Here is a 26,907-nt window from a genome sequence, read left to right as displayed (position 1 = left end):
TTTTCAAACTCCTTTTGCACACACCTGGGGACCATCAGTTCAGGTAATGATAGATAACGCTGCTTTGGCTGCCCAAGACTAAGCAATGGCTGCAAAATTTTCCAAGGATCTCAGTCATATATCCCGGAACTAGCTAATGCTGAGCTTATAACACTGAACTCAAATGGAAAGAAGGTTTAAGAAACAACTTGCTTATCATATGAGTACCACTGCGTCAGCATGAGGTGCAACTCTAAGTATAATGAAGGTGGCTTTTCTTTTCATCAGGCTTGGGAGCACCCTGTGCTGGGAAGATGGCTCTGTGCCAGGCAGCCCTGTGCAGTGGTGCTACCGAGCAGGAGGAGCTGTGTGCTCATACACACGCTGCAGCCATCCCAGCGGGCTCTGCTGCATCCAACACACATTTCGTGTCTTGACATAACCTTGCAAAGATCATCTGAGGTACCTGAATGTCTTGTATAATCATGATTAGTGTGAGTGGAGAAAAGCCCTTTTTGAGAAACAGCACAGGACTTGATTTGCACATACTGAGCAAATGGCAGTAAACACTTCATGTGTAGGATAAATCTGTCTTTCTGTGATAGCAACTTGTAGGTGCTATTGTCAAACACTAAAAATAATGTAATACAGTGAAAAAGTAAAGTCAGTCTGCATTAGCAACTACCCACAACCACCACCCCGTCCTCCAACAGTGGTACTGAACAGATGAAATGCTTTCACAGTCTTTCCGCGCAGTCTCTCTGGACAGCCTGACTTCTGACTACTGAGACCTATAGCTCCCCTGTGTATTGAATTTTACAGTAAGGAGAGAGTGTCTGAACTGAATTACTCAGTGCAGCATTAGTTAAGTGTCTCTTGTGAGCTTCCTCCTGTGAGCAAGCAGGGGACAAATCCCAGCTAGTTGTGCTTTCTTCCATACCTGAACTCCTTTTTCATCGTTCTCAGCACACCAGGACCTTCAAGGCGGAGAGTGACGTTCTCCAGGGTTTGTTTCAGAGGATTGGTGAATTCCACAGTCACAGACATTTCTTTTCCAGCTACCATCTCACCTTGGGTCTGCAAGACAAGGAAAGGACAATGCTCTGCAAGCTGATAATAATAAAATGCCCCATGGTGAAATCTGTAGGGTTAAATACACAGTACTTGTAAGGAAGGAGAGGAGGGGGAATGGAGCACACAGCAAAACAGCTTGAGGCAGAGAAAGTCTAGTCAAAAGAAAACTGTTGGATGGGTCCATAGGTACCACTGTAGATTTTTCTACCCATTGCACTTTTCCCTCAAGCCACATGACAGATCAAGAAGCAGGTCCTCTTTTCCATAGAAAAACCAGAAAACTGCATGCACAGCCCTGGAGCTGAGTGTCCAGCTGAGGGGGCCTCTCTCCCAGATTCAGTCCAACTCTCCATCAGCATTGAAGTACATGGCCTGCTCAGGACGTAAGCTCCAGAAGAGAAGGGCAGGTCTTATTGCCTTAAATTAGAAACACCAGGTCACATTGCTTGCACCTCTCAAAAGTGTTGTGCCCATCTCTCCCTGCCGTGCAACTGCCTCTCGTGCTCTGAAGGGTTTCTAACCCTGCGCATGCACTCTTTGTAGACCTGAGAGCCAATTGTCCTTCAGAATCCTTACATAGCAAAAAAGCAATACATTTTGCACTGGAAAATATTAAACTGCAAGACTAATGAACAGTAATCACATTGAATTCCACGTGTATTGCAGTACACAGCTGAAGGGATCTGTCTGTCCCTTCAGATCAGTGCCGGTAGTACAGCTGTCTGGAAAACACCTCCAAATGAACATGTTTTTAAAGAAAGACTACATTCATGGGGATTTTGTTTGTTTTTTTTTTCCCCCCCCTAGAAACATAAAATTTCTCACAGAATATAAAAAGCTTAGGCAAGGGTTTTCAACTTACAGCTGGCAGATCCCAGACGGTCCATGGACTACTTAAAGGGCCTTGAAAAAGGTAACTAAGAAAAACAAGTATCTTGTCAATTAATTTAAAGTGCTATGCTGGGGTCTGCAGCCCTACTGCAAATTTTTAAGGAGTATGACAGTTGCAAAAAGCTGGAAAGACTCTGGTCTAAGGGATCACTCTGCACCAAATACTGATACATTGACTGGAGTAAAGAACGAGATACTCACAGCTAAGGTCTTCACAGCATTTGGCCACCTGACTTTGCAAAAAGACATCAGTAGTATTTCCAGAAGTCCTATCCCAGTTAGAGGTCTTATGTCCTCCTTATTTCAATTGCCCGTTTAAGATCACTGGGGGGATTCAAAATCATCCTGAAGTCCCATACATGCAACTGAGACCATGATCTGTATTTGCTGAACTTATTGTTGTAACCCAGTCTCAAGCTAAATTAGAATAAGGTGTCATTTCTTACACTGTTAACTCTGATAATCTCCTTAGACCAATGCAGAAAGATCAAAGGTTTATCTGAAGACAGAAGGGGAAATACATTTTTTTCATTCTCTCTTACTCTCACATTAAGAACTCCAGCCTGCCAGACAAATTCAATGAAGAAATCTAACAAGAAATCTAGGGAGATAAGCTTAATCAGATTTCTTAAAAAAACAATAAAGCAAAGTTTCCTATATAAATACATAGGTATATACACACGTGCACACACAAACTCTTAAAAAAATCCAGCTATTAAAATTTCAGCTTATTTTTACACATCACAAAGAAGCAGAGAAGAGACAAACTCAGTTTTACTAGAAGACATGCTTATTGGACAATGAACCTATCTCATATACTAAACATCCATTCCTCATAACAGCAGGGAGGCTAAACTATTTTGAAGCTCAAAACTGGGATCCTGTACAAGATGTTCTGTTTAAGTACTGAATTGAAAGAACTCTCTACTTTCAAACTTGGTTATTGAAGAAAGGTATTTGAATTAGATTTTATCTGTCTTGTTTACCTCCTCTCCAGAATGCTCAGTAAACCAAAAAACTCTTATTTGAAAATACCAATAATCTGATCAGATCATAGCAACATTTCTGCAGCCCATGAAATATTTTGTGAACTTCACTGTAGTTTTGATCTACACGTTTTAAAAGGCTTTTTCTGCAGAAGGCTGCTGTTTCAGATTACTACATTTATTATTATATGGAAACACGAACATTGGTTCAAATATACAGGGGGCGAAAAGGTCCAAAAACTTATATTTCTTTTAAGGTCCTGAATTTTAGGGAGCTGCATTCATGTTTATGTAAAGCTTACTGAACAGGTGTTCTAATTTTTTTTTAGTATTAGAAAAAAAACAGATCCAAATGACATCATTCAAAGCAGATGAAGGCTCAGCACTTTTGAAAATGAGGCAATTTATTTGGATGCCTAGTTATGAATTGAGAACTCTCAACCTCAGCTATGCCTTTGCAGTATGACATAGAGTCCTTCTCCTACCACAAACATTACACTTCTACATTTTCATGTGTACCATGCCACCATCTGCAGAAACGCTTGAACTTTCAGGACAATTGACTGACAGTACATTCACAGAGTGGCAGTAAAGCACTGAAATCCTGAAACTATGGTCCCAAATGGATGCTTCCCGTCCAAGTTTGGAGGAACTTTCCATAACACCTGCAGGAGCTTTCCAAGTCAATTCACCTCAACAACAGTGTCCTTCATTCTTCAGCAAGAAGCCTCCGTGCTGTGTTGCTTTAAATACAACAGACTTCTGAACTAGTTAAAGACTTGAGTGACTTGAGTGAGTAACTTCTCTTATCCTTTGAGTTTCTCCAGCTTTATCAGACCTTTTCCACTCCTTCCTCTACTGAGATCACTTCAGCTCTCTATCGGTGATGCTGTCAGTCTCAGTCTTTAATGTAGGGATACTCAGTACAATATATAACATACCTATACACCCTTGTACACTCCAGGTAGCCACTGCTTTATAAGGTCCATGTTAGACTGAAGGTCTAATGTGCACACACACAGAGGTACACCCCCGATCCCAGAAATCAACCTGCCAACCTTGTAGAGAACAGCCCACACGCATGATGGTGGTCGCTCCCCTCTACCCCAGCCCTGAGCTACCTTGATCCTCAGGGTGGGAATTTCCAGGACTGTTGCCTTCTGCGTGGCCAGAATCTTCCCCGTTTCATTGATCCGTGCCGTCACAAAGAAATGAAAGGAAGCTTGGTCCAGCAGGTCACTCAGGTACTCACTTGATTTGATCACAACATCAAAAGAGCTGGCTGAGGGGAAAAACGGGAAAGAAAAAAGGCATATGAAGCAATCTAACAGCTAATTTCTCCTCCCACCATGGCCAGTGCCAGTTACACAAGTGCCTTGGCCCACCACCAAAGAATAACTTTGATTTTTTTGTCCAAACTACCTTAATTTCTTTACCTCACCATTCCCCCTCTTATCTCACCCTCTTTCCTTTTAGGCTGTGAACTTCCTAGAGCAAGAGCTGGGTTTGTGCACAGCTTCTGCCTGTCACCACATGCTCAGGTCACTGTCAAAGGTTTCTAGGCACCACCACACAATAAGTAAGAAGCAAGATTATCAATAAATAGCTACTGAGCACAAAGGTCCAAATCAGCTTTTGAGTGTCACCCTTGTAGATGTTTGCTCATTCACTTTATTCTTGTGCTTTCTCTGCTTCTCTTCCTGGCAGAGGGATGCCAGCAGGGATGCTACCAGAGCATCCACTGTGGGGTGTGAGCCCATGTGGGCTACCTGGAAGACCATCTGCTCTTCAGGACATGTCTGGATATCTGCTTTTGTCCTACACTGGACTTGTGTGCAAAATTTAACAAGAAAGTCCTCCTATTGCCATCATGCCCTCTAGAGAGCTTTCACATGCTCCCTGACAATAATTATTGGAAGGAACAAGTCCCCGTAGGCTAGACTGTTGAGATGCAGGGAATCATTAATTTTAATCATATTGAACTGCAACTCCCAAGCCAACAGTGGTGTGAGAATGTGATGCAGAGAAGCAGACCTGTTAACTAAGTGACCAGGCAGAATATATAGACATGGAGCGCTTGCCTCTATAAACATTCATTATAACCCTATATATATACCAAGATCTCTCATCTGTTAACTATGATTATTACTGTTATCCATTATTTGTATTGCATTTGTGACATACACTGTACACACTGAGATAATTTAACTCAGTTGGGTAAATGACATTCACCCCTTTTCACTCTTTTGATCCGCTCACATCAAAACCAGTTCCTTGATTTGGTTTCAAAGCTATTCCCTTGGTGACCAGCTGACCTGGATTTACCAGGCCAGCCTTAGGTGCTCCTCCTCCCTCCCTCCCTCTCTCTCTCTCCCTCTCACTCTGTATTTCTTGTAAAAGGATTTCCTGTAATGTTCCAAACTCTAAATTATAAATCAGGCAAGATATTTCTCATCTGTGTAAAGTAAGTCAATAAATAAATAAATTAGTTACAGTTGAAGATAAATTTAGAGTGGAAAGAAAGATGAACACAGGAAAAAAAAAAGAATAATAGACTTCAGATTCATTAACATTGACTGTGCTGGTAAGTTGCCAGTGCCACTTACTGCACCTGGAAAAGCCAAGGGAAGCCCAAAACCAAGCTGCCTTACAGCCTTTCAAAAAACCAGAGAGAACTAAATATAACTGAGTAGATAAGAGAGCACCTTTGAAGGCACTAGAAGGTTTAAACTATTAAAATCCTCAAAGATGTTTTCATCCCACATAATTCCTTTAAGAATTATTCTGAAAATCATGCATTCATTTCCTTTTTGAAAACTTAGTTTGCTTCATTCTTTCAGCCACATGGGCTGGAAGAATGTCTTTGACACATCTTTATTGTATTGAAATTTTTGTTACTTCTGGATATATATACACACACTTGCCATGAACGAAGTCTACAAATTCTTGAGTTCCTCAGAAGGTATTCTCCCATCACATCCCTGACAAAGCATTCTCGCACAGTTGCAGATGATCATTCTGTCTCCCTTCACACTGCTCATCTGCTCAGACATCATTCCTGAATGCATGTGTACTTCTATCCAAAGCAAAGGCAAAAGAATTCACGCTCAAATTTTATGTATCACCTTCAGAGATGGCGTAACTTGTGAGGGTTTTTTGTCCTGTTGTGGAACAAAGTGCTCCACAAGTTGATAACTGTAGCTCAGATATAGGCTAATTTTCACCTTGAAAGGTGGTAATACCTTAAAACGTGTCTCCTTGGCCAGAAGCAGTAATGGGGACATACTTTTGGTACACATACAAAAAAAATCCATGTTCTGTTTTCTCAGGTGCTTCTCTCTAGTCTGTGTTCACTCACCATCAGTCAATTCGGAATTTTCAGCACAGTTTCAAGAAGCATTTTACAAACCATTTACTTAAATTAGAAAAAATGAATTATGAGGCTCAGTGATGCTTAAACTGCTATTAATTTCATTTCTTGCACAGAGGAGCTAGATGAGCCTCAACTCACTGCAGAAGTTGTCTTTCAGGTAATAATACCTTACACAGACCTTTGATGCAAGAGCAGACCAAAGTCCTGGAATCAAGCACAAATCACAGCCAGAAAGGGTAGCAGGTATTTGCACATCTCCTACAAGATGACTGAATTTTCCCCCGTTAAAGAAGTGGCACAGAATTTAGACCAAGCAGTTGAAATTATTTTTTTTTTTTTTTTACTGTACCTAGCCAAGTCTCCAAAAGTTTTGCAGTATTTCAGATTAAATATTTACTAACTGATGCAAGCCACTGTAAACCCCCACATTGTGTTTTGATAGGCTCTGTTGAAACAACCCAATGCCCATTTCCAGACTTCCGGCAAATGAGTCGGGGAGTAGAACCAGCAAGCAGGTCTCAGGGCTTTTTTATAGACTGGAAGTAGAATTTTTATTAACCTTCAACTGTAGATCCCTATAAGATCCCTATAAGACTCCTACTTTATGGCGATTAATCAGCTCCAAATAAAAATGTGCAGTTTTAGATGATGCTCAAAGTGAGGAAGAAAGCAGAGGATTTTTTTTTTCACAGCATGGTGGGAAAAAAGCTAGCAGGTTTGAAAACAACTATGCAAGTCTTACATGAAGAGGGTTCCAGTTTTGCACTGAAAGAGTGTTTCTTGAATTCATTTTTTGTGACTCCAGTATAAAACACTATGTTGCCTGAAAGGTAGGTAGTAGCAGTGTAGCAGTTGTGACTTTTGTTCCTGAAAGTTATAGTGACTTTAAAGTCACTGCCAAGGACTGCCTTTTGCGCTTGGAATTCCATGTCAACATCCGTCTGTGGCTGATATGTGGTGTCTTGTGCACTTTGTTTTTTAATGCCGTACATCACAGCAGTCTCAAGAGCCAGTCTCTCCTCCTCTGAGCCTAGAAATGAATGGAAATCAAATTTAGGAAATAAACAGGGGTACTGCATTAGCCCACTCACCGATCACAAGGGTCCATTTTCCAAAGTTTGTGGTAGCTGAAATGAATGGATGAGGACAGTGAACCTTGCTGTGGTAAAGTTAATATTAGGAGAACTTCACAACTTCCAAGTGAGCTCGTGTTAAAGATTCAAGCCATATCAGGTAAATTGATGTAGCTTAATTGATATTAATGGGGCTACACTGATTTACTCTGTGCGAATAGCTGGTTTGAGTAAGAAATGTCTAAACATTTGTACAGAAAGCCTTGAATTGTTTTGAATGCTTTGAGTTACTCCATGACTACCCTTTGTTTTCACTACAGCTTACTCAGTCTAAAGCATTTCTGAGTAGCAAAGCCTGTGTGCTCATCAAGGCATCTGCAGTGGGATGGAGTTACAAACAGAGTTCCAGAGGGGACCTTGGCAGCTTTTCATGAAGCTTCCTCAGTGCCAGAGGTTTGTAAATCCACCATCTAAGATCTGACTGAGGTAAATCTACATCAGTATGGTCCCACCCCATTTCAGGTTACCTTCTTGGAACTTGTAGTCCTCAGTAATCTCCATCATTCCATCACCCCCAACTTCCTTGGTCACAATCAACTGCCCAACATGGGTTGTGTCAATTTTTTCTATCACTTGGGTTCCATTTTTTTCCCTTCTTGAGTAAACAATATCACTATTCACCTATAAAATTAAATGAAAAAGGATTGAGATACATGGAAGTAGAAAGAGAAAGGGAAGCCAGCCTATCTCCCCTCAAAAACAGTGACACGTAGACTTGAAGTCTCACTAATTACGCACATTGAAGTCCCATGTTTAAAATTAGTTATATGCTACAATAATGACTAGATGCATTTTACTATTTGCAGCTCCAGAATGACAGACAATGTAAGCTTGAGTAGGCTACAGAGATACTGTTCAGACTTGTGGAGCAAGACTACATATTCCTTGCACCAAAAAACTTTAGACCATAGAGAGAGGAACGCTTCATAGATAAAATATCTTTATTCTCTTCTGTCCTAAGGTAGATACAATTCAATTAGAGAGAGACCTGCTCTACAGCTGCTGCAATTCTGGGCACACAAGCTCTGGTGGTGCAAGAGGTTAAAACTCTCGACCAGGCCCTCTCACTCCTCATGGAGATATTTCTCTCTCAGATATGCCAGTCAAACCACTGATGTGAGCTCTCCTTGACCCACTGCAGACAAAACGAACATGGTGAGCAAAGACTTCTTTAAAATCCCTGTATCTGTTTTGACTGAAATAAGCAAGGGAGCCTTAACATAAGCAGCTTTGCTGGCAAGCCTGAGAAGGAAGTTACAGCTAACAAGGGATGAAGATGAGCAGCTAGAGCTAGTGACTCATTTGCCAGCATAGCTGGAATCTGGGAAGGATAAATGGCCACAGGCTGAAGTTTCATTGGAGCCGGAGTAGCTTTTTCTGCTTATTACATTGGTGAGCAGAGATTAGAGAAATCTCTGTCATTCGTTAGAGTCATATCACACCTACTGGCCTGCATGTCAAAATATAATTATGAGATTTTTCTTTGATGTGGACTATATGTGAAGTAACTTCTCAATCCATAAAGTGCAGTGGAGCCTTATCTTCTGTCTCACCTACAGTCCCACTGATGTCACTCAATGCACTAAAAATATTCAGGTATGTACCTCAGCATAGACAAAAGGAGCATCAAATTGGTAGCAAACGTGACCATGTTTAATGGCTTGAACTGAGGCTGGGCCACACCTGTACATACCTATGGGGAGAAGAGAGATTAAGTGAGAGATTAAATTAACTTTAAAACACATCAGAATGTTATATTTTCTCAAAGGAAAAGAATTCCTGGGTTTTAGTGAACTCTTTTAATAGTTTACAGGAACTCCTGACCAAGAAGTGCAAAGCTTAATTTCTGTTACCAGCCCTCTAAACAACACAGACTCAAGTCTGAAACAACCTAATGGTTCAGTACCTTAATGGCACCATAAAGAACACTGTAAGTCTCAAGTGCTTGAAACACAGTTACAGCTGGTTTTGGTTAAAGCACATAATTTTGTGAGGGCTCAGTTATACCACAGACTGAGAAAGATCTCACTGCAAATCTGCTAAAGATGTCTTTAAAGAACTGGAAAATTAAGGACTGGGAAGAAATAGCAGTGGCTTTTCCCTTTTCCTCTCCTACCTGTTGCCTGCTTAGGAAGTTTAGTAAGGGCTGCAGACATAAAATGAAGGAGAATTCATTTGATCAGGCTCCTGTATAGGTTCTCTAAAATTTTAGAAGCCATCTTTTGGCAACAGGACTACATCTATTCTGTACAAAGCAGGGCCCTTCTCATGCACAATTTTGTGCACATGCATCATAAGCAGTGTTATAATAAGAACAGGTTTATTTTAGAGCTCATAACAAATCAGGAGAAGGCCCTGAGCATGGGTGAATGTGGTTATCTGGTGCAAGAAGTTGTCACTGGCCACATAGTGCCACTGGCTCAGCTATCATCAGCTCATTGTTTGCCACAAAGAACCCAAGTGTTGGAAAGAGAGCTAAGGAGGACTTAAAGTGATATTACCATCACTGGTTTCTTGGGGTGTCCCATCAACAACCTGCCATCCTCCAAAACCAACAGGAAGATCAGGTCTGGTCATCCAAGCTTCATTCCAGCAATGATAGTTCCTTAGGCAAGAGATGGGACCAGAATATTAAATTCTTGGAAAGAAGCATACAGACCAAAATAAACTTGTGTAGTTATGTCCTGCCATTGCTTCAATAACATTTGCCAATTTAGGAATGAAAAAGTTGGCTCTTTCTAGAGAATAGAGTTTTAGGTCTAAAAGTTTGGTAACTATCTGTTAAAACCTGAATGCCACAATCCTTCATTGTAGTTTCTTGACTGCAAGCTGAAGAAGCTTTTTGATTCTTCTAATGTGTTCTGAATGCAAATGTCTCAGAAAACTTGCCAGTGCTTGGAGATTGTTGGGGTATATGAAGAGCTACACAAACTACAATCCCTTTCCAGCCAGACACCTCCACTTCAGTCTGCCTGCTAAAGCAAGCTTTGAATCTTCTTCAAGTCATTAAAGCATGGTCTGCTTTATAACTATTAAGACTGAAGCTTTGGCACCTCTTCTGAAGAGATTTCAGGATCAACTCCTGTCATGGTTTAAGCCCAGCTGGCAACTAAGCACCATGTGGCTGCTTGCTCACTCCTCCCCCCAAGTGGGATAGGGAGGAGAATTGGAAGAAAAAGGTAAAAACTCGTGGGTTGAGATAAGGACAGTTTAGTAGGACAACACAAGAAGAGAAGAAATAATAATAACAGTAATACTAATAAAAGAGTATATAAAGTGAGTGATGCACAATGCAATTGTTCACCACCCAGAACCTGACGCTCAGCATGTTCACAAGTTGCAATTCCTTCTCCCCCAGCCATCTCCCCCAGTTTATATACTAAGCATGATGTCATATGGTATCAAATACCCCCTGGACTAGTTTGGGTCAGCTATCCTGGCTGTGTCCTCTCCCAGCTTCTTGTGAAAATTAACACTATCCCAGCCGAACCCAGAACAACTCCATAACATACAGTCTGTAGCTCTGCTTTCATGGGTCAAAACAAACATGCTTAGCTGGTTTCCATGTTGGATGAGAAAAAGACCCTGCACAGGCGTTATAAGACTATCCTCATTGTGGATTCCTTATAAGGTCTTCCCAGTGTGTCATGCCAATGAGGGAGGTCAGATCTCCTAGACCATACAGTTTTCCCTAAAAAATATCTACAACCACTGTGGGCCAAGTTTTGCCTTTAGAGCCCAGGACAGTATGCTGAAAGGTGAATTTTTGAGAGTGGTTCATCTAGGTGCTCAGGGTTGAAATGCCCTCACTTGGATGGATGCTCATGTAAAGAAAAAACACTACAGTACCATCAGAATCTGCCCAGAATGTTTCAAAGCTGATCAGATAAGAAAGACAGATCTTGTAACTTCCTGCAATGCTACTGGTGCTCAAGGGAGAGCACAGCAAGAAAAAACCACAATCTAGGGAGAGGTCCTTGCAGTAAAGCTGGCAAAGTGTTTGAATTTCATTACTGCAAAAAATAAAAAAAAGGAAGGAGTAGAGAAAGGGGCAATTTTGCTTGCAAATTATACATATCCTACAGCAGATATGTATAAAATTACATCTGTGTAGCTGCTGAAACGGCCCCTAGTACACGCAATGATATTAGCAACCAAAATGAGGATTGTTAAAATCCGACAATTTCATTAATAATAGGTGAAAACCAGCCATGGAGCAGAGTCGGAAGGATCTGAGGCTTGTCTAACAAGACATTTCAAAGTGGAATTGAAAGCTTGGATCAGGGTAAAACTTGTCAGTTAGGAGAGTTAATGAAGCAGCACTACAGAAAAAGGAATTATTCAAGGAAAATGACGCACACTCAGAGAATGTTTGATGCTGCTGAGAGTAGTCAATGCTGAATCATGCTCACAGAGCTTTGCTGAGGGCTACCAGAGAATGGAGACGCACTTTGTGGTAGGAAGTTTTTTGAAAACTGTTATGCCAACATGTGAGAGAGACAATCCCCGCCCTGAAGCCTTCACTGGTTCACTTTGAATCAAACTCAGATGTGTCACCGGCTTTGTGTTCTGCAAAAGAGCCACCTGAAGAGCAGGCAGGAGGGAAGGATGATAAAACCAAGGAGAGGGGATAACGGTGTGGAAAAAGGCAGCTCTGCTTCAATTCTGAAATAGGTAATGCAGTTTTTCTATATTTTTTTCTATATTCATCCTAGAGGACAGGACCTTTCTTACTGGTTTCTATTGGTGTAGTGTTGGGTGAAACAGGACAGCAATTTCTTTACGTCTGCTGCCATGCAAATAACAAATACCCTTAAGGATATGCAGTGTGAATGGACAGAAAGACATTGCTTGTAACACACATGAGCATTAAGGAAAGGATGATGAAGGGAACATTTGCCTCTCCAAAATGTAGTAGAAACTTCTGTCTTGTAGAAGTGAGCACAGCTGAGGAGCTGGCTCCACAGCCATAATTTGTTAAACTGGTTCTGTAGTTCTTGTATTCTACAGCAAGCCTGAGACATTAAAGAAAGCAAGAATGGCTATACAGATCAATGTAGTGACCATTAAATATTTACAGAGATAATTACGAATAGACTAAACAAAGCAATGGGGAAATTAATAAAAGATGATCAGGTGGGTTTTATGCCTGGAAGACAATTTAGGAAGGGTACTTCATATTGCTTATGAGACAGGCACATGCTGGAAACAGCTGCTGCCCTTTCCTTAGCTAATAAGCTCAGGCATTGGGGTTGAGAGAGGCACTGATAACATTATTGAGAAATTAGAGAAAAGTGAGCTGGAAGTGAATGGGAGAGCAGAGGTCTCAGAAGGGCTTTCTTCACAGGCCTGGACATGGATGAACCCTCATAGGGCCAGGTGACTTCAAGCAAGTTTCTGCCGAGGTACTGACGTCGGTCGGCTTAGACCTCACAGTAGGAGTGAGTCTTGATTCCCATCCAAGAGAAATATTCTTTAAGTGTCTTTATATCATCATTAAGAAAGACAAGGAGAACAAAGTAAGGGGACAGAGGCAGTACTGATGGGCCCAAATCCGGCCAGATTTATAAAAATAACTTTTTGCAAAGTCTGTGTAATTTTGTATATGTGTTTTGTTGTTGTCGTTGTTTCTTATCCTGAGGGAGAAGATGATCTTTAATAAAAATAAATAAATGTCAGATAACATTCAGAGGGAGTCCCACACTCAGAGATTGATTGGACTAAAAATCCTGGCTCCAAGTATCCCTGAAGTCTGAGAGTATTTTAAACCTGAAGACAGATCAGGTCCAGCAGTACAAGGCAATAGAAATGATATATTAATAAAGAAAAAGAGCTTTGCTTCCAGTTTTCAGGAGATTATAAATAAAAGTGAGAAATACATTTTAAAAAATACCTTGAGCTTGTCCTCTTAAAAAAAATAAAAGAAATAAAAGAGACATTAAAAATAAAATCAAGGTTAAGACACAAGCCATTTAAAGTCGGCATGTGGGCTACCATGGAGTGTTACAGAATAATGAAGAGAAAGGACACAGAGGAGAAATGAAAAGAGGTGTGTAATACATTAAGTCATGCCCAAAGGGTTATATGCGCACCATGTACTAATAAATGCACCAGGAGGATAAAAGGATGAACAAGGCAGTTTCAAAAGTAATCAAGCCAAAGAAAACAAACATAGGATGGGAAGATGAAATGCTGGTGTAAAGTTGCATATGGCTTTAAGTGGAGCAAGGATGATTTTGGATGATCTATCCCTGTCCCAGAAGAATAGAAAACAACAAGACTGAATTAAGAAGTCTTGGGAAACAGCTGGGAAAAGGAGAGGTAGGGAAGTAAAATGAAATGTCAAAAGTGGGTAAGAGATGTTGTATAGATCAGGTTAGGAGAAGGGGAGAGGAAGACATGAGACAGTGGAAAGTCTGAAGCGTGGCAACGATCCATTACTGCGGGTATATGGACTGAACAGTCAGGCGGATAGTCATTTGGTCTTGTTTCACATCATTTATAGACAGAGGAGGTTTCAGAAGAGTGACTGTTTCTCTATAGCTCTGTGAGCCATAGAAGGACCAGCCCCATGAGACATACTGAGGTCTTGCTGTCACATAGACCCGATGCAGCTTAGCAAACTGTGAACCCTCAAGGATCCTAACAGGAGGGAACAAGGCAAACAGGAGGACCACAACCCTGGACTTCAGGAGAGCAGGCTTTGGCCTGATTAGGATCCTGGCTGGAATAATCCCATGGAAGGCAGTTCTAGATATAATATGGGTCTAGGAGAGCTGGTTGCTTTTCAAGGGTCACCTTCTCCAAGCTTAAGAATGGTCCATCCCTCTGTACAGGAAAACCAAAAGTGGCACAAGGCCCACATGGTGAACAAAGCAGTTCCAGTTAAACTCAAACATTAAAAAAAAGTGCACAAGATGTGGAAGCAGGGACCGTTGACCAGGAGGAATATAGAGACACTGTCTGAGCATGCAGGGACAGGTTTAGGAAAGGCAAAACCCAGATCAAACAGTATGTCAATGGACGTGAAGAGCAGTAAGAAAGGCAAGCACATCAGTATCAAAAAGACGACTGTGGAAAATGTGAATTGCCTGCTGAATGGGGCAGGGGACCTGGTGACAAAGGACTAAGAAAAGGCCAAAGTATTCAATGTCGTCTTTGCCTTGTTTTTTACTGCTAAGATTTGCCCTCAGGAATCACAGCCCCTGAGACCAGTGTGGTAGTTTGGAGTAACGAAAATTTACCATCTGTAGAGGAGGAACAAGTTTGAGAATATTTAAACAAGCTGAACACATAGAATTCCAATGGATCTGATGGGATGGACCCAAAAGTGCTGAGTGAGCTAGCCAATGTCATTGTAAGACCACTCATATCTATCTTCAAAAGGTCATGGTGATCGGGAGAGGTTCCTGAGGACTGGAAGAAAACAATTATCACTCCTTTTGTAGAATCATGGAGTTGTTTATGTTGGAAAAGACCTTTAAGATCTTCATGTCCAACCATTAACCTAGCACTGCCAGGTCTACAACTAAACTATGACCCTAAGTGCCACACCTACATGCCTTTTAAATACCTCCAAGGATTTAAATACCTCAACCACTTCCCTGGGCAGTCTGTTCCAAAGCTTGACACAGTGAATAAATTTTTCCTAATAGCCAATCTAAACTTCCCCTGGTGCATTTCCTCTTGTCCTAACACTTGTTATTTGGGAAAATAGACTGACATCTACCTTGCTACAACATCCTTTCAGGTAGTTGTAGTGAGAAAAAAGGTCTCCCCTCAGCCTCTTTTTCTCCAGACTAAAAAACCCCAGTTCCCTCAGCTGCTCCTCATAGGACTTGTTCTCTAGACCCTTCACTAGCTTCATTGCCCTTCTTTGGACATGCTCCAGTACCCCAATGTCTTTCTTGTAGTGGGGGGTCCAAAACTGAACACAGTAATCAAGGTGCAGCCTCAGCAGTGCCAAGTACAGGGGGTCAATCACTTCCCTAGTCCTGCTGGCCACACTATTTCTGACAAAAGCCAGGATGCTATTGGCCTTCTTGGCCACCTGGGCACACTGCTGGCTCATATTCAGCCGGCTGTTGACCAACAGTCTTAGGTCCTTTTCTGTGGGACAGCTTTCCAGCCTCTCTTCTCCAAGCCTGTAGCCTGTTCTTCAGGAAAGAGAAGGAGTACCCAGGGAACTACAGACTTGTCAGCCTCACCTTGATCCCTGGGGAGGTTATAAAGCAAATTCTTCTGGAAAACATTTCTAAACATATTAAGGACAAGGTGATTGGCAGTAGCCAGCGTGGATTTACAAGGGGCCAGTTGTGCCTGACCAACCTGATAGCTTCTCTGACGGAGCTGCCAGGCAAACATGCAGAGGTCCAGGTCCCAGGCTGCAGGGAGTGCCTGAGTCTGTCAATCCTGTCGGAGGGCACCAGTGACAGCACCCATGTGCGCTGCGATCAGCTGGGTGACCTGCTCAGCCTGGTGGCAGAACTCAAAGAAGAGGTCACAAGATTAAGAAGTATTAGGGAGTGTGAAAGGGAAATTGACTGGTGGAGTAGCACCTTGGCACCTGTGAAGCAACAGGAGCAAATGGAGTCTCCAAACAAGGCAGGTGATCCCTCATCCTCTTGCTACCAGGCAGAAGGAGGGGACCTAAGAGATGGGGGAGGCTGGAAACAGGTCCCCACTCGGGGAGGCAGGAATATCCTCTCCCAACCTCCCTCACCCTCCATGGTGTCCCTTCACAATAGATTCAGGGCCCTGGAACTTTTGAGTGAAGTAGAGAAGGATGAAGAAAATGAGTCAAACAAGGAGGAAGACCAAGGTCCACCAAGGCCGGGTTGCTCTAGACCAGGTATTAAAGCCAATTCTAAAAAGAACCCCAGAAGGGTCATTGTAGAGTGTGACTCCATTCTGAGGGGTATTGAAGTCCCAGTATGCAGACTGGACCTGCTTCATAGGGAAGTCTGCTGCCTCCCTGGGGCCCGGGTAAAGGACCTCATGGAAAAACTCCCCACTCTAGTGAGACCCAAGGACTACTACCCTCTCTTGGTTTTTCAGGTAGGTAGCGACAATATTACCAAGAGAAGTCCTAAATCAATGAAGAGAGATTTCAGGGCCTTGGGGAAACTGGTTAACAGCTCAGGGGCACAAGTAGTGTTCTCCTCCATTCCTTCAATTGCAGGGATGGATGAGGAAGATTACAGGAGAACTCAACAGATGAACTTGTGGCTCTGAGACTGGTGTTACCAGCAGGGCTTTGGATTTTTCAATCACGGGTTAGTATACAGGATGCCAGACCTTTTGGCATCAGATGGGATGCACCTGTCCCAGAGAGGGAAAAAGATCTTGGGGCAGGAGTTAGCTGGGCTCATTGAGAGAACTTTAAACTAGATTTGAAGGGGGAAGGGGACAAAACTGGAACTCCCAGACATAAGACCCAGGGTAGATTACCATGGTTTGTGGGCTGTTGTGCCAGTGACGACCCTCACCCTGCTATCCCAGTGGATGCAAGGGATGGATACATGCAGCACAACAAAGATGCAAGGGATATTATTGGATCAGTAACCCTGGTAACACCTGTGAAAGGTCAGGCCCAACTTAGGACCTCTAAATGCGAAAAGGTGCTGGGACATCAGCCCATCTGAAGTGCATGTATACCAATGCACACAGCATGGGTAACAAACAGGAGGAGCTTGAAGCCATGATGCAGCAGGAAAATTATGATGTAGTGGCTCTCACAGAAACATGGTGGGATGTCTCCCATGACTGGAGTGCACCAATTGATGGCTACAAGCTCTTTAGGAGGGATAGACAAGGAAGGAGAGGTGGTGGGGTGGCACTGTATGTTAGGAACTGTTATGATTCCTTCAAACACAAGTATAATGAAGACAGGGTGGAGTGTCTTTGCGTTAGAGTCAGGGGGAAGGTGAACAGGGCAGATGTTGTAGTAGGAGTCTACTATAGGCCACCCACCCAGGACAGAGAGGTGGATGAAATATTCTATAGGTACTTAGGAGAAATCTCACGATCACTTGCCCTTGTTCTTGTGGGAGACTTTAACTTCCCAGACATCTGCTGGAAATACAACACAGCAGAGCAGGACCAGTCCTGGAGATTCCTGGAATGTGTGGGACATAACTTCCTGATGCAGCTGGTGAGTGAACCAACCAGAGAAGGTGCCCTGCTGGACCTCCTCTTTGTGAACAGAGAAGGACTGGTGGAAGATGTGGTGGTTGGAGGCCGACTAGGGCACAGTGATCATGAAATAATAGAGTTCTCTATTCTTAGAGAGGCCAGGAGAGGGGACAGCAGAACTGACATCCTGGACTTCCAAAGGGCTGACTTTGTCTTGTTTAGGCACCTGCTTGACAGAATCCCTTGGGAGATGGTCCTGAAGAGTATAGGGGTCCAGGAAGGCTGGACACTCTTTAAGAAGGAAGTCTTAATGGCACAGGAGCAGGCTGTCCCCAGGTGCTGTAAGAGAAGCCGGCGGCAAAGAAGGCCACCCTGGCTAAACAGGGAGTTTTGGCTGCAACTCAGGGAGAAAAGGAGAGTTTATGGCCTTTGGAAGAAGGGGCTAGCCACTCACAGTGATTACAAAGATGCTGTGAGGTTATGCAGGGTGGAAATCAGGAGGTCTAAAGCCCAGCTGGAAATTAATCTGGCTTCAGCAATCAAGGACAACAAGAAATGTTTCTATAAGTATGTGAGCAGCAAAAGAAAGACCAGGAAGAGCCTCCATCCCCTGCTAGACGCAGGAGGAAACATGGTAACAAGTGACGAGGAAAAGGCTGAGGTACTTAATGCCTTCTTTGACTCAGTCTTTAATAACAAGACCAGTTGTACTGAGGGAATCCAGCCTCCTCAGCCAGAAGACAGAGACTAGGAGAATGACTCCCCTGCAATCCAGGAGGAGATAGTCAGTGACCTACTGCATCACATAGACACACACAAGTCTATGGGACCGGATGGGATACACCTGAGGGTGCTGAAGGAGCTGGCTGGGGTGCTCGCCAAGCCGCTTTCCATCATTTACCAGCAGTCCTGGCTGACCGGGGAGGTCCCGACAGATCGGAAATTGGCCAATGTGATGCCCATATATAAGAAGGGTCGGAAGGATGATCCAGGAAATTACAGGCCTGTCAGCTTGACTTCGGTGCCCGGGAAGCTGATGGAGCAGCTCATCCTGAGTACCAGCACACAACACATGCAGGACAACTAGATGATCAGGTCCAGTCAGCATGGGTTTATGAAAGGCAGGTCCTGCTTGACAAACCTGATCTCCTTCTACGACAGGGTGACCCGCTTATTGGATGAGGGAAAGGCTGTAGATGCTGTCTACCTTGACTTTAGTAAGGCCTTTGACACTGTTTCCCACAGCATTCTCCTGGTGAAACTGGCTGCTCGCAGCTTGGATGGGCACACGCTTCGCTGGGTAAAAAACTGGCTGGATGGCCGGGCCCAAAGAGTTGTGGTGAATGGAGTTAAATCCGGTTGGCAGCCGGTCACGAGTGGTGTCCCCCAGGGCTCGGTTTTGGGGCCACTCCTGTTTAACATCTTTATTGATGATCTAGACGAGAGGATCAAGTGCACCCTCAGTAAGTTTGCAGATGACACCAAGTTGGGTGGGAGTGTTGATCTGCTCGAGGGTAGGGAGGCTCTGCAGAGAGACCTGGACAGGCTGGAGCGATGGGCTAAGGCCAACTGTAGGAGTTTCAATAAGGCCAAATGCCGGGTGCTGCACTTCGGCCACAACAACCCCCAGCAGCGCTACAGGCTTGGGGAGGAGTGGCTGGAGAGCTGCCAATCAGAGAGGGACCTGGGGGTGTTGATTGACAGCCGGCTGAACATGAGCCAGCAGTGTGCCCAGGTGGCCAAGAAGGCCAATGGTATCCTGGCTTGTGTCAGAAATAGCGTGGCCAGCAGGGACAGGGAAGTGATCTTACCCCGGTACTCAGCACTGCTGAGGCTGCACCTCGATTACTGTGTTCAGTTTGGGGCCTCTCACTACAAAAAGCACATTGAATTACTCGAGCGTGTCCAGAGAAGGGCAACGAAGCTGGTGAAGGGTCTGGAGCACATGTCGTACGAGGAGCAGCTGAGGGAACTGGGGTTGTTTAGTCTGGAGAAGACGAAGCTGAGGGGAGACCTCATTGCCCTCTACAACTACCTGAAAGGAGGTTGCAGAGAGCTGGGGATGAGTCTCTTTAACCAAGTAACAAGCGATAGGACAAGAGGTAATGGCCTCAAGTTGTGCCAGGGAAGGTTTAGACTAGATATTAGGAAGCATTTCTTTACAGAACGGGTTGTTAGGCGTTGGAATGGGCTGTCCAGGGCAGTGGTGGAGTCCCCATCCCTGGAGGTGTTTAAGAGTCGTGTTGACATAGCATTTAGGGATATGGTGTAGTTGGGAACTGTCAGTGTTATGTTAATGGTTGGACTGGATGATCTACAAGGTCTTTTCCAACCCTGATAATTCTGTGATTCTGGGATGAAATGAATGACTGAGTGGACAAGGGGAGACCAGTGCATGGGGGTTGGTTTCTCTTTGACTTTAGCATGATCTCCCAGAACATCCTCATAGACAAGCCATTGAAGTATAGACTAGATAACTGGACAGTAAGGTATATTGAAAACTGGCTGAACTGCTGGGTTGTGATCAATGGTATGAACACCAGACGGAGCCTAGTCACTAGCTGTGTACCCCAGAGGTCAATACAGGGTCCAATACTGTTTAACATCTTCATTAATGACCTGGATGACAAGACCTACTACACCCTCAGCAAGTTTGCCAATATAGAAGACTGGAAGGAATAGCTGATACACCAAAGGCTGTACACAAGGAGAGGCTAAGAAAGCTGCAACAGTTCATCCTGCAGACGGGAAGGCTTAACAGGATCTTATCCATGTGTATAAATGCCTGGTTAGGGAGTTGGGGGAAGAAGACAGAGCTAGACTCATATCAGTGGTTCCCAGTGACAGGACAGGAAACAATGGGCACAAATTGAAACACAGTATATTCTATCTGAACATCAGGAAACACTTTTCTCTGTGAGAATGGTTGAGCACTGGCAGAAGTTTCCCAGAGAGGTTGTGGAGTGTCCATCCTTGGAGGTATTCAGAACCCAACTGGACACAGCTCTGAGCAACCTGCTCTAGCTGACCCTGCTTTGAACAGGAGGGTACAATGACTTCCAGGGGTCTCCTTCCAGTCTCAACTATTCTGTGACAAACAATTAACATAATTGTTTTCCTTAGATTCCCTCTTGGTAACAGATTATAGAAATCACATAAAATAGTTTACAGCAACAGGTTCAGTCATTTCTTCCACCACATAGTGGGGATTATTACAGTTTTAATAATATAAAAACTTCCAGAGATTAAATTATTAATGAGACACGCTGATGAGCAGCTATGTTGATGAGTTGAAGATATTGACACAAATCAGGTATATTAACACTGAATAGGACAAGTATCTATTGAATATAGGAATACAGAGGTCACATTCACTGCTTCATTCTGTGGAGGAGATGCTTGAAGTCCAATAACCCACTCATAATTTCTATGGAACAGAGCATATAATCAATATATGCTACACTTCTCCTGTCAGACAGGACACAGAAAGAGTTTGAGGAGCAAGTTAGAAGACTGTCTTCTCCAAAAGAATACATAGACTCCATTTCTTGTTCCTAGGGTGTTTGCTTTTTATAAATCTGGTGAGAGCATTTCAGCAACTTGTATGATACTTTGACTTGTTTCTTTTTCAGCTGAACAGAATTTATTTTGGAAAATATCTATTTGTGACAATGACTGCATGTACACAATGTAAAACCAGCCTACAAATATATGGGAACTGGGCGGAAGCAGAATAAGAAGTGGGTTTTTCCATAGATATTGAGGTATCTGTTGAGCCTGGCTCCAGACTGATGGGAGTGCCCATCCTACCCCTTTCCATTTTTAGAAATGACCCAGCCCTAAGGAACATAAACCCATTCCAGCTTTCCTCCAGTGTGCTTAAATGTGCACTGTATCGTAACATTAGTAATGGGATCCCCCAGGGTTTGTCTCTTTACGTGACAAGTGCTTCATATTAGTCAGCCTACTAACAATCCATTCATTCTGTTTCACATAAGTTAGAGGCGTTCTTTAATGCACAGGCATTGCTGTCATGTTTTTCACTACTTACGCAGTTGACACATTAAAGGCATTTGCCAGGAGAACTCACCAGACAGAGTCTTTTGTAATTTTGGTGTCCAGATTCCCTTCATGATCCAGAAAGAAGTCCAACTGTAAATTGGCATTGTTATCATGGGCAGAAGAATAGTTGGTAACAAGTCTTGCAGGTATCCCCAAGCACCTAAGAACTGTAGCAAAGAGAGAAGTGTGATGAGAAGGACAAATATGAACACTGTGCTCACAGATGACAGGGTAAGAGGAGAGAAAATATTAATAAGTAGAATAAAATGGGAAAACTCAGTCAAATCAACCCAAATATTTCCTCCTATCTGTCTTTATATAAAATATGTTAAATATTTTATTTCATCCCCAAATGATGAACATTCAAGATATGTAATGGCACAATGGTTACACTTTAAGCAGCTGATTACCAATAGTTTTAGAACAGTCTTGCATAGAGACCACACTGTAGCTTTTCAGGGCAAATCTGGGTGCAATGGGTCAACTGCATGACCAAATGTGGTATAAAGAAATGTAAGTTTGAGCTTGCAAGAAATGCAAGTATTAGGCCTCCTAGTATTAGTAACTCAGCAGAATCATGAGACTGTGCTAAAAAGAAAATTATTAGAGAGTACTTTTGGTTGTTTTGGAGTTTTCCTGTCTGACATCTGCCATCAGAAGGGATTTGGAGAATACAAAGAATAAAGCAGAAAATTATTGCTAACAAGGGGGAAAAGCTGCATTATTTGCAAGTGAAATGTCAGAGTTAGAGAATCTGAACAAAATGCATTACATAATTTGTATTGATTGCTAAGTAATAGTATTTTGGAGTCAATAGTCCCTTCCCATAAAGGATCTTAAAAGGAAGATTAAAAAAAAAAGCCCCTATCCCTAAATCTCAAACCATCACAATGTAGCACTGATGACTCTTCTCCCCATTTGACAAGTGGTAAATTTTGGAAATGTGGAAACGTTATGGCTATGTCTGAAGTGCAGTAGTGCGTCATTAGGCTTCTGTGTTTGTGGTGCACCCTGGCTGACAAATACGCATGGAGCACGGCCCCAAGGGAGGTGTGGGACTTCAGGGTGACACATCATTTCAGCTTCTCCAGATGAAATATTTTGTCTCTCAGACAAAAAAGTTCCTGTTTTCCCATTTAGGAGACAACATGGTTCTGCAGAAAACAGAGGGATTTTTCTGAAAGGGAAAGCATTCTTATTGAAAATCCTACTTAAAAATAGTTTCAATGGTGCAATGTTGAACAGCCCTTGCTGTTACTGCTGGGTTTTGTATATTCATTAGTGTCACTACTGTGACTCCCAATAAAGTGTAACACTGCACATTCATTTCAAGTTCCTGGATGACAAATTACCTGGATGCATCCAATACCATATGTACCTATTGATTAAACTTAATTCAAGTGCCCTCCCAGGCTTCCAGCACATGAGCCATCAGGGCTCATTGAAAATAATTTGTCTGACAATTTCAAGATTAATGACCATTTTTCAGAATGTTTTAGCATTTTTAATGGATGACTATCCAGAGTGTACAATATAGTAACCTTGGAAAGCTGGACTGGTCACAATTATAAAACCTTGGCACCTAAGACTCAAAATCAGCTCAAAACCACCCTTTTAGATGCACAGGACTGTTTGGATCTTTGCCATCTTCTCTTTGCAGTGGTCAGCAGCTGGATGTGTCAGTGGCTACCTATCAGATCGGCCACTGGACAACATTTTCATCTCATAATGTTCAACAAACTTTATACTTCAGAAATCCTTGCAGCAGTATGAAGCGTCAGGTCTCTGACCTGACTAATTTAGTCAGCAAACCAAGTCTAGTTTTGCCCCAGATAACTACGCCTCTCCATTTAACACAGCAGGCTCCAGGCCTCTGCTGCATCGCCCCAGTTTCACAGTGGCCTGCAGGCAAAATACTGCGTAATGGTGATTCAGGGCCAGTGCGGAGGGGAGGTGGGAGAACTGGTGTGTGTGTCTGTCTGTGATGTAGAGAAATCCAGATGAGGTAACGGGCAGAGAAGACAGAGTGGCCCGTGGAAGCCACTGTGAGGAATTGCATCCATAGGAAACATTTACAATAACCTTTTTGAACCCATTGCATTGTGCAGAGGCTGGGAAGCATCAAGTACAGATGATGTGACCTCAAGCAATGAAGGAAGTAGACATCTCTCAGGTTCTTCGGATGTGGGTGATTGCTCATTATCCCACTACAGCAGGAATAAAATGAACCTTTTCATGTGTTGAAGGACAGAGCACCTGCCAGCACCTCCCCAAATCAAAACAGGAACCTCTCCAGATATATGAAAGAGAAGCAGAGAAACCTGAAACTGTATCCCCTGTCACAGCTGTGAGAAGCATGTGCCAGCAGAAGGCTAGGTGGTCAGAAGACAGCTGTATTTCCAAGGTCCTTAGCATTTTGGACAGCTTTTGAACTAGCTCAGGTAACCAAAATGAGTTATGAAATTCAATTATCCAGATTGGAGGAAAATTATGTACAAAATGAAATATACATGTACATAACAGGCAAAAAGAAAGTGAAAACACAGATATGTTAAAGGGCTGCCTGAGGTGAAGAACCAGTCTTGTAACTTGCCATTAATTATTCAACTTCCATGTTTGCTGCAGAAGATGGGTGATTAATAGCCTTCATTTCTGATAGAAGTATAATGTAAAGAGAAGTATAATGTGATTCCTTGAGACAGCAACAAGTGACAGTACTGAGACAGATGAAAAAGGGAAAGGTTTCACAGAGAATTTTCCTGTAATTTCCTTTTCACATCTTAAATAGAAGGACCAAAGCTTCGACCTTCAGCTGTGACTTAAAAACATTCGACACAGTTCCCCATAGAATTCTCATAGAAAAACTGGTTGCCCATGGGCTGGATGAGTGAACAGTCTGCTGGGTCAAGCACTGGCTGGATGGACAGTCCCAGAGAGTGGTGGTCAATGGAGCTAAATCCAGCTGGTGGCCAGTCACAAGTGGTGTTCCTAGGGCTCGGTGTTGGGACCATTTCTGTTCAACATGTTTATTGATGATCTTGATAAGGACATAGAGTGTATCATCAGTAAATTCGCAGATGACACCAAGTTAAGCAGGAGTGTCGATCTGCATGAAGATAGGGAGGCTCTACAGAGAGACTTGGATAGATTGGATCGGTGGGCCGTTAACGGGATGAGCTTCAACAAGGCCAAGTGCCAGGTCCTGCACTTGGGCCACAACAACCCCATGCATCGCTACAGGCTTGGGGAGGTGTGGCTGGAGAGCTGTCTGGAAGAGAAGGATCTGGGGGGTTCTAATTGACAAACAGCTGAACATGAGCCAGCAGTGTGCCCAGGTGGCCAAGAAAGCCAACGGCATCCTGGCTTGTATTAGAAATAGTGTGACCAGCAGAAGTAGGGAGGTGATAGTCCCCCTGTACTCTGCACTGGTGAGGCCACACCTGGAGTACTGTGTCCAGTTTTGGGCACCTCAATACGAGAGCTATATCGAGGTGCTGGAGTGAGTGCAGAGGAGGGCAACAAAGCTGGTGAAGGGCCTGGAGAACAGATCCTATGAGGAGTGATTGAAGGACTGTTTAGTTTGAGGAAGAGAAGGCTGAGGGGAGACCTCATCACTCTCTACAACTATCTGAAAGGACATTGTAGAGATCTTGGTGCTGGTCTCTTCTCACAGGTAATTAGTGACAGAACAAGAGAGAACAGCTTTAAACTGCAACAGGGGAGGTTCAGACTGGACATTAGAAAAAAAATTTTCACAGAAAGAGTGGTCAGACAGTGGAATAGGCTGCCTAGGGAGGTGGTGGAGTCACCATCCCTGGATGTGTTTAAGGGTTGTTTGGATGAGATATTGGGGGATATGGTGTAGGGGAAAACTTTGTAGAGTAGGGCTGATGGTTGGACTCGATGATCCCAAGGGTCTTTTCCAACCTGAATGATTCTGTGAAAAGTACTTTATGCAAATCAGGCTCCAAGCCTGCAGAAATACTCATTGTGTCCCCCTGGTCCTAAGCTGATCTGGTCCCCCCCAGTTTGTTACTTAAATGCATATGTTGCAAGTGCTTCTAAGGAAGATCATCTGGGCTTAAGTCAGACACTTACTTTTAGTTTCTGTTCAGCTTCTTCTATTGGCCAGTGCCATAAGCATAGGAGCTGCTTGACTGGCTCTACATTGTCACTTGACATCAGCATTGCTACCAGTGTCTGGTCCCCATTATCTGTATAATGCACATTTTTTACACTCCCAGGGTCTTTCTTGACTGCTAATATGCTGCAGTGCATTCCAGTGTATTAGCAGATTAAGCACTAGACAGTGAAAAAATGGGACCAATCCAACACTGCTTTCCCTACAGGATTTTACAACCTGCAACACCCCATTTGCTGCAACATCATGTTTAGACTTAACTTTGTAGTGCTAGACAATTTGTAAACCAGACCAGCATTTTCCTCATTGCTCTGGCTCACAAACTCCATAGAAAATGTTAACAGTGCTCAGTAGACAGGTGCTAGGACGGTGCATGTCAATTTTGCTAGGAACAATCCTCAGTAGGTGAGATTTGGCCTTTCTGGAGCAGAAACACCATCATGGTAACCACCATGGGTAACAGTTTCATGTTGCAGGTCTAGATAATAAGCTCTCTGCTCATCTCTGATTTCTTAACAGAAATGTAGACTGTGCCAAAAGACTAACTTTATCTCTCCCAAACTTACCCTCATGAGTCACTGAATACATTTTACTGAACCAATAAATAGTTAACAGATTTGTGTGGAAGAGCAGCTGAAGGAGATGCCAAAGGTTTATATAAAGACCATCTATTTTAGCCATGTAATTTTAAGTATCTCTACTGTTTACTCCTGAACATCACAGAACCAGGAAGTATTTTAGTTAGTTTAACCTAAAAGCTCTCTCTGTTATGCAAGAATCGCATAGCAGCGTGGAGCTTTTCTCACTGATACCTACATGTGTTGAAGACACCAGCAAAGACCCAGCACTGGCCATATCGCACAGGTTGCTTAGAACTGTAATACTCCAAGAGAATGTCCACGCTTCCTGTCCAGGCTGAAGGTGCAACACCGTAAGTGTATGCATTGTCCCAGGATCCAGCAATCACACCATTATCATCCCTGGAGTTGATCTAAAGAAAAAGGAAACGAGCATTAGGGATGTCCGAGACTGAATAATAAAGACAAAGATAGGATGGGAGAGACTGAATATAGCCAAGTTTAGGCTAGAAGACAGAAATATTACATTATGAAGTAGGAGATGAATAGAACAATC

General features: G+C 43.1%; 1 protein-coding gene across 7 annotated transcripts in view; it reads right to left on the bottom strand.

Annotated features, from left to right (window-relative positions):
• Positions 1–26,907, bottom strand: part of F13A1 (coagulation factor XIII A chain) — a 124,563-nt gene that overhangs the window by 6,529 nt on the left and 91,127 nt on the right. For all 7 annotated transcript variants that reach the window (XM_074872499.1, XM_074872459.1, XM_074872509.1 and 4 more), the window contains 8 exons: positions 26,590–26,764; positions 21,661–21,799; positions 9,938–10,041; positions 9,041–9,129; positions 7,904–8,057; positions 7,046–7,333; positions 4,052–4,212; positions 920–1,056 (listed from right to left, as the gene is read on the bottom strand). In XM_074872499.1, the coding sequence (XP_074728600.1) occupies positions 920–1,056; positions 4,052–4,212; positions 7,046–7,333; positions 7,904–8,057; positions 9,041–9,129; positions 9,938–10,041; positions 21,661–21,799; positions 26,590–26,764 (1,247 nt within the window). The remainder of the gene's footprint in view (positions 1–919; positions 1,057–4,051; positions 4,213–7,045; positions 7,334–7,903; positions 8,058–9,040; positions 9,130–9,937; positions 10,042–21,660; positions 21,800–26,589; positions 26,765–26,907) is intronic.

This window comes from Strix uralensis, chromosome 1, assembly GCF_047716275.1.
Source record: "Strix uralensis isolate ZFMK-TIS-50842 chromosome 1, bStrUra1, whole genome shotgun sequence".
In the NCBI taxonomy this organism is placed as follows: Eukaryota; Metazoa; Chordata; class Aves; order Strigiformes; family Strigidae; genus Strix; species Strix uralensis.
Note: the sequence above shows the minus strand (reverse complement) of the source record. Positions and strands in the feature narration are given on the sequence as shown.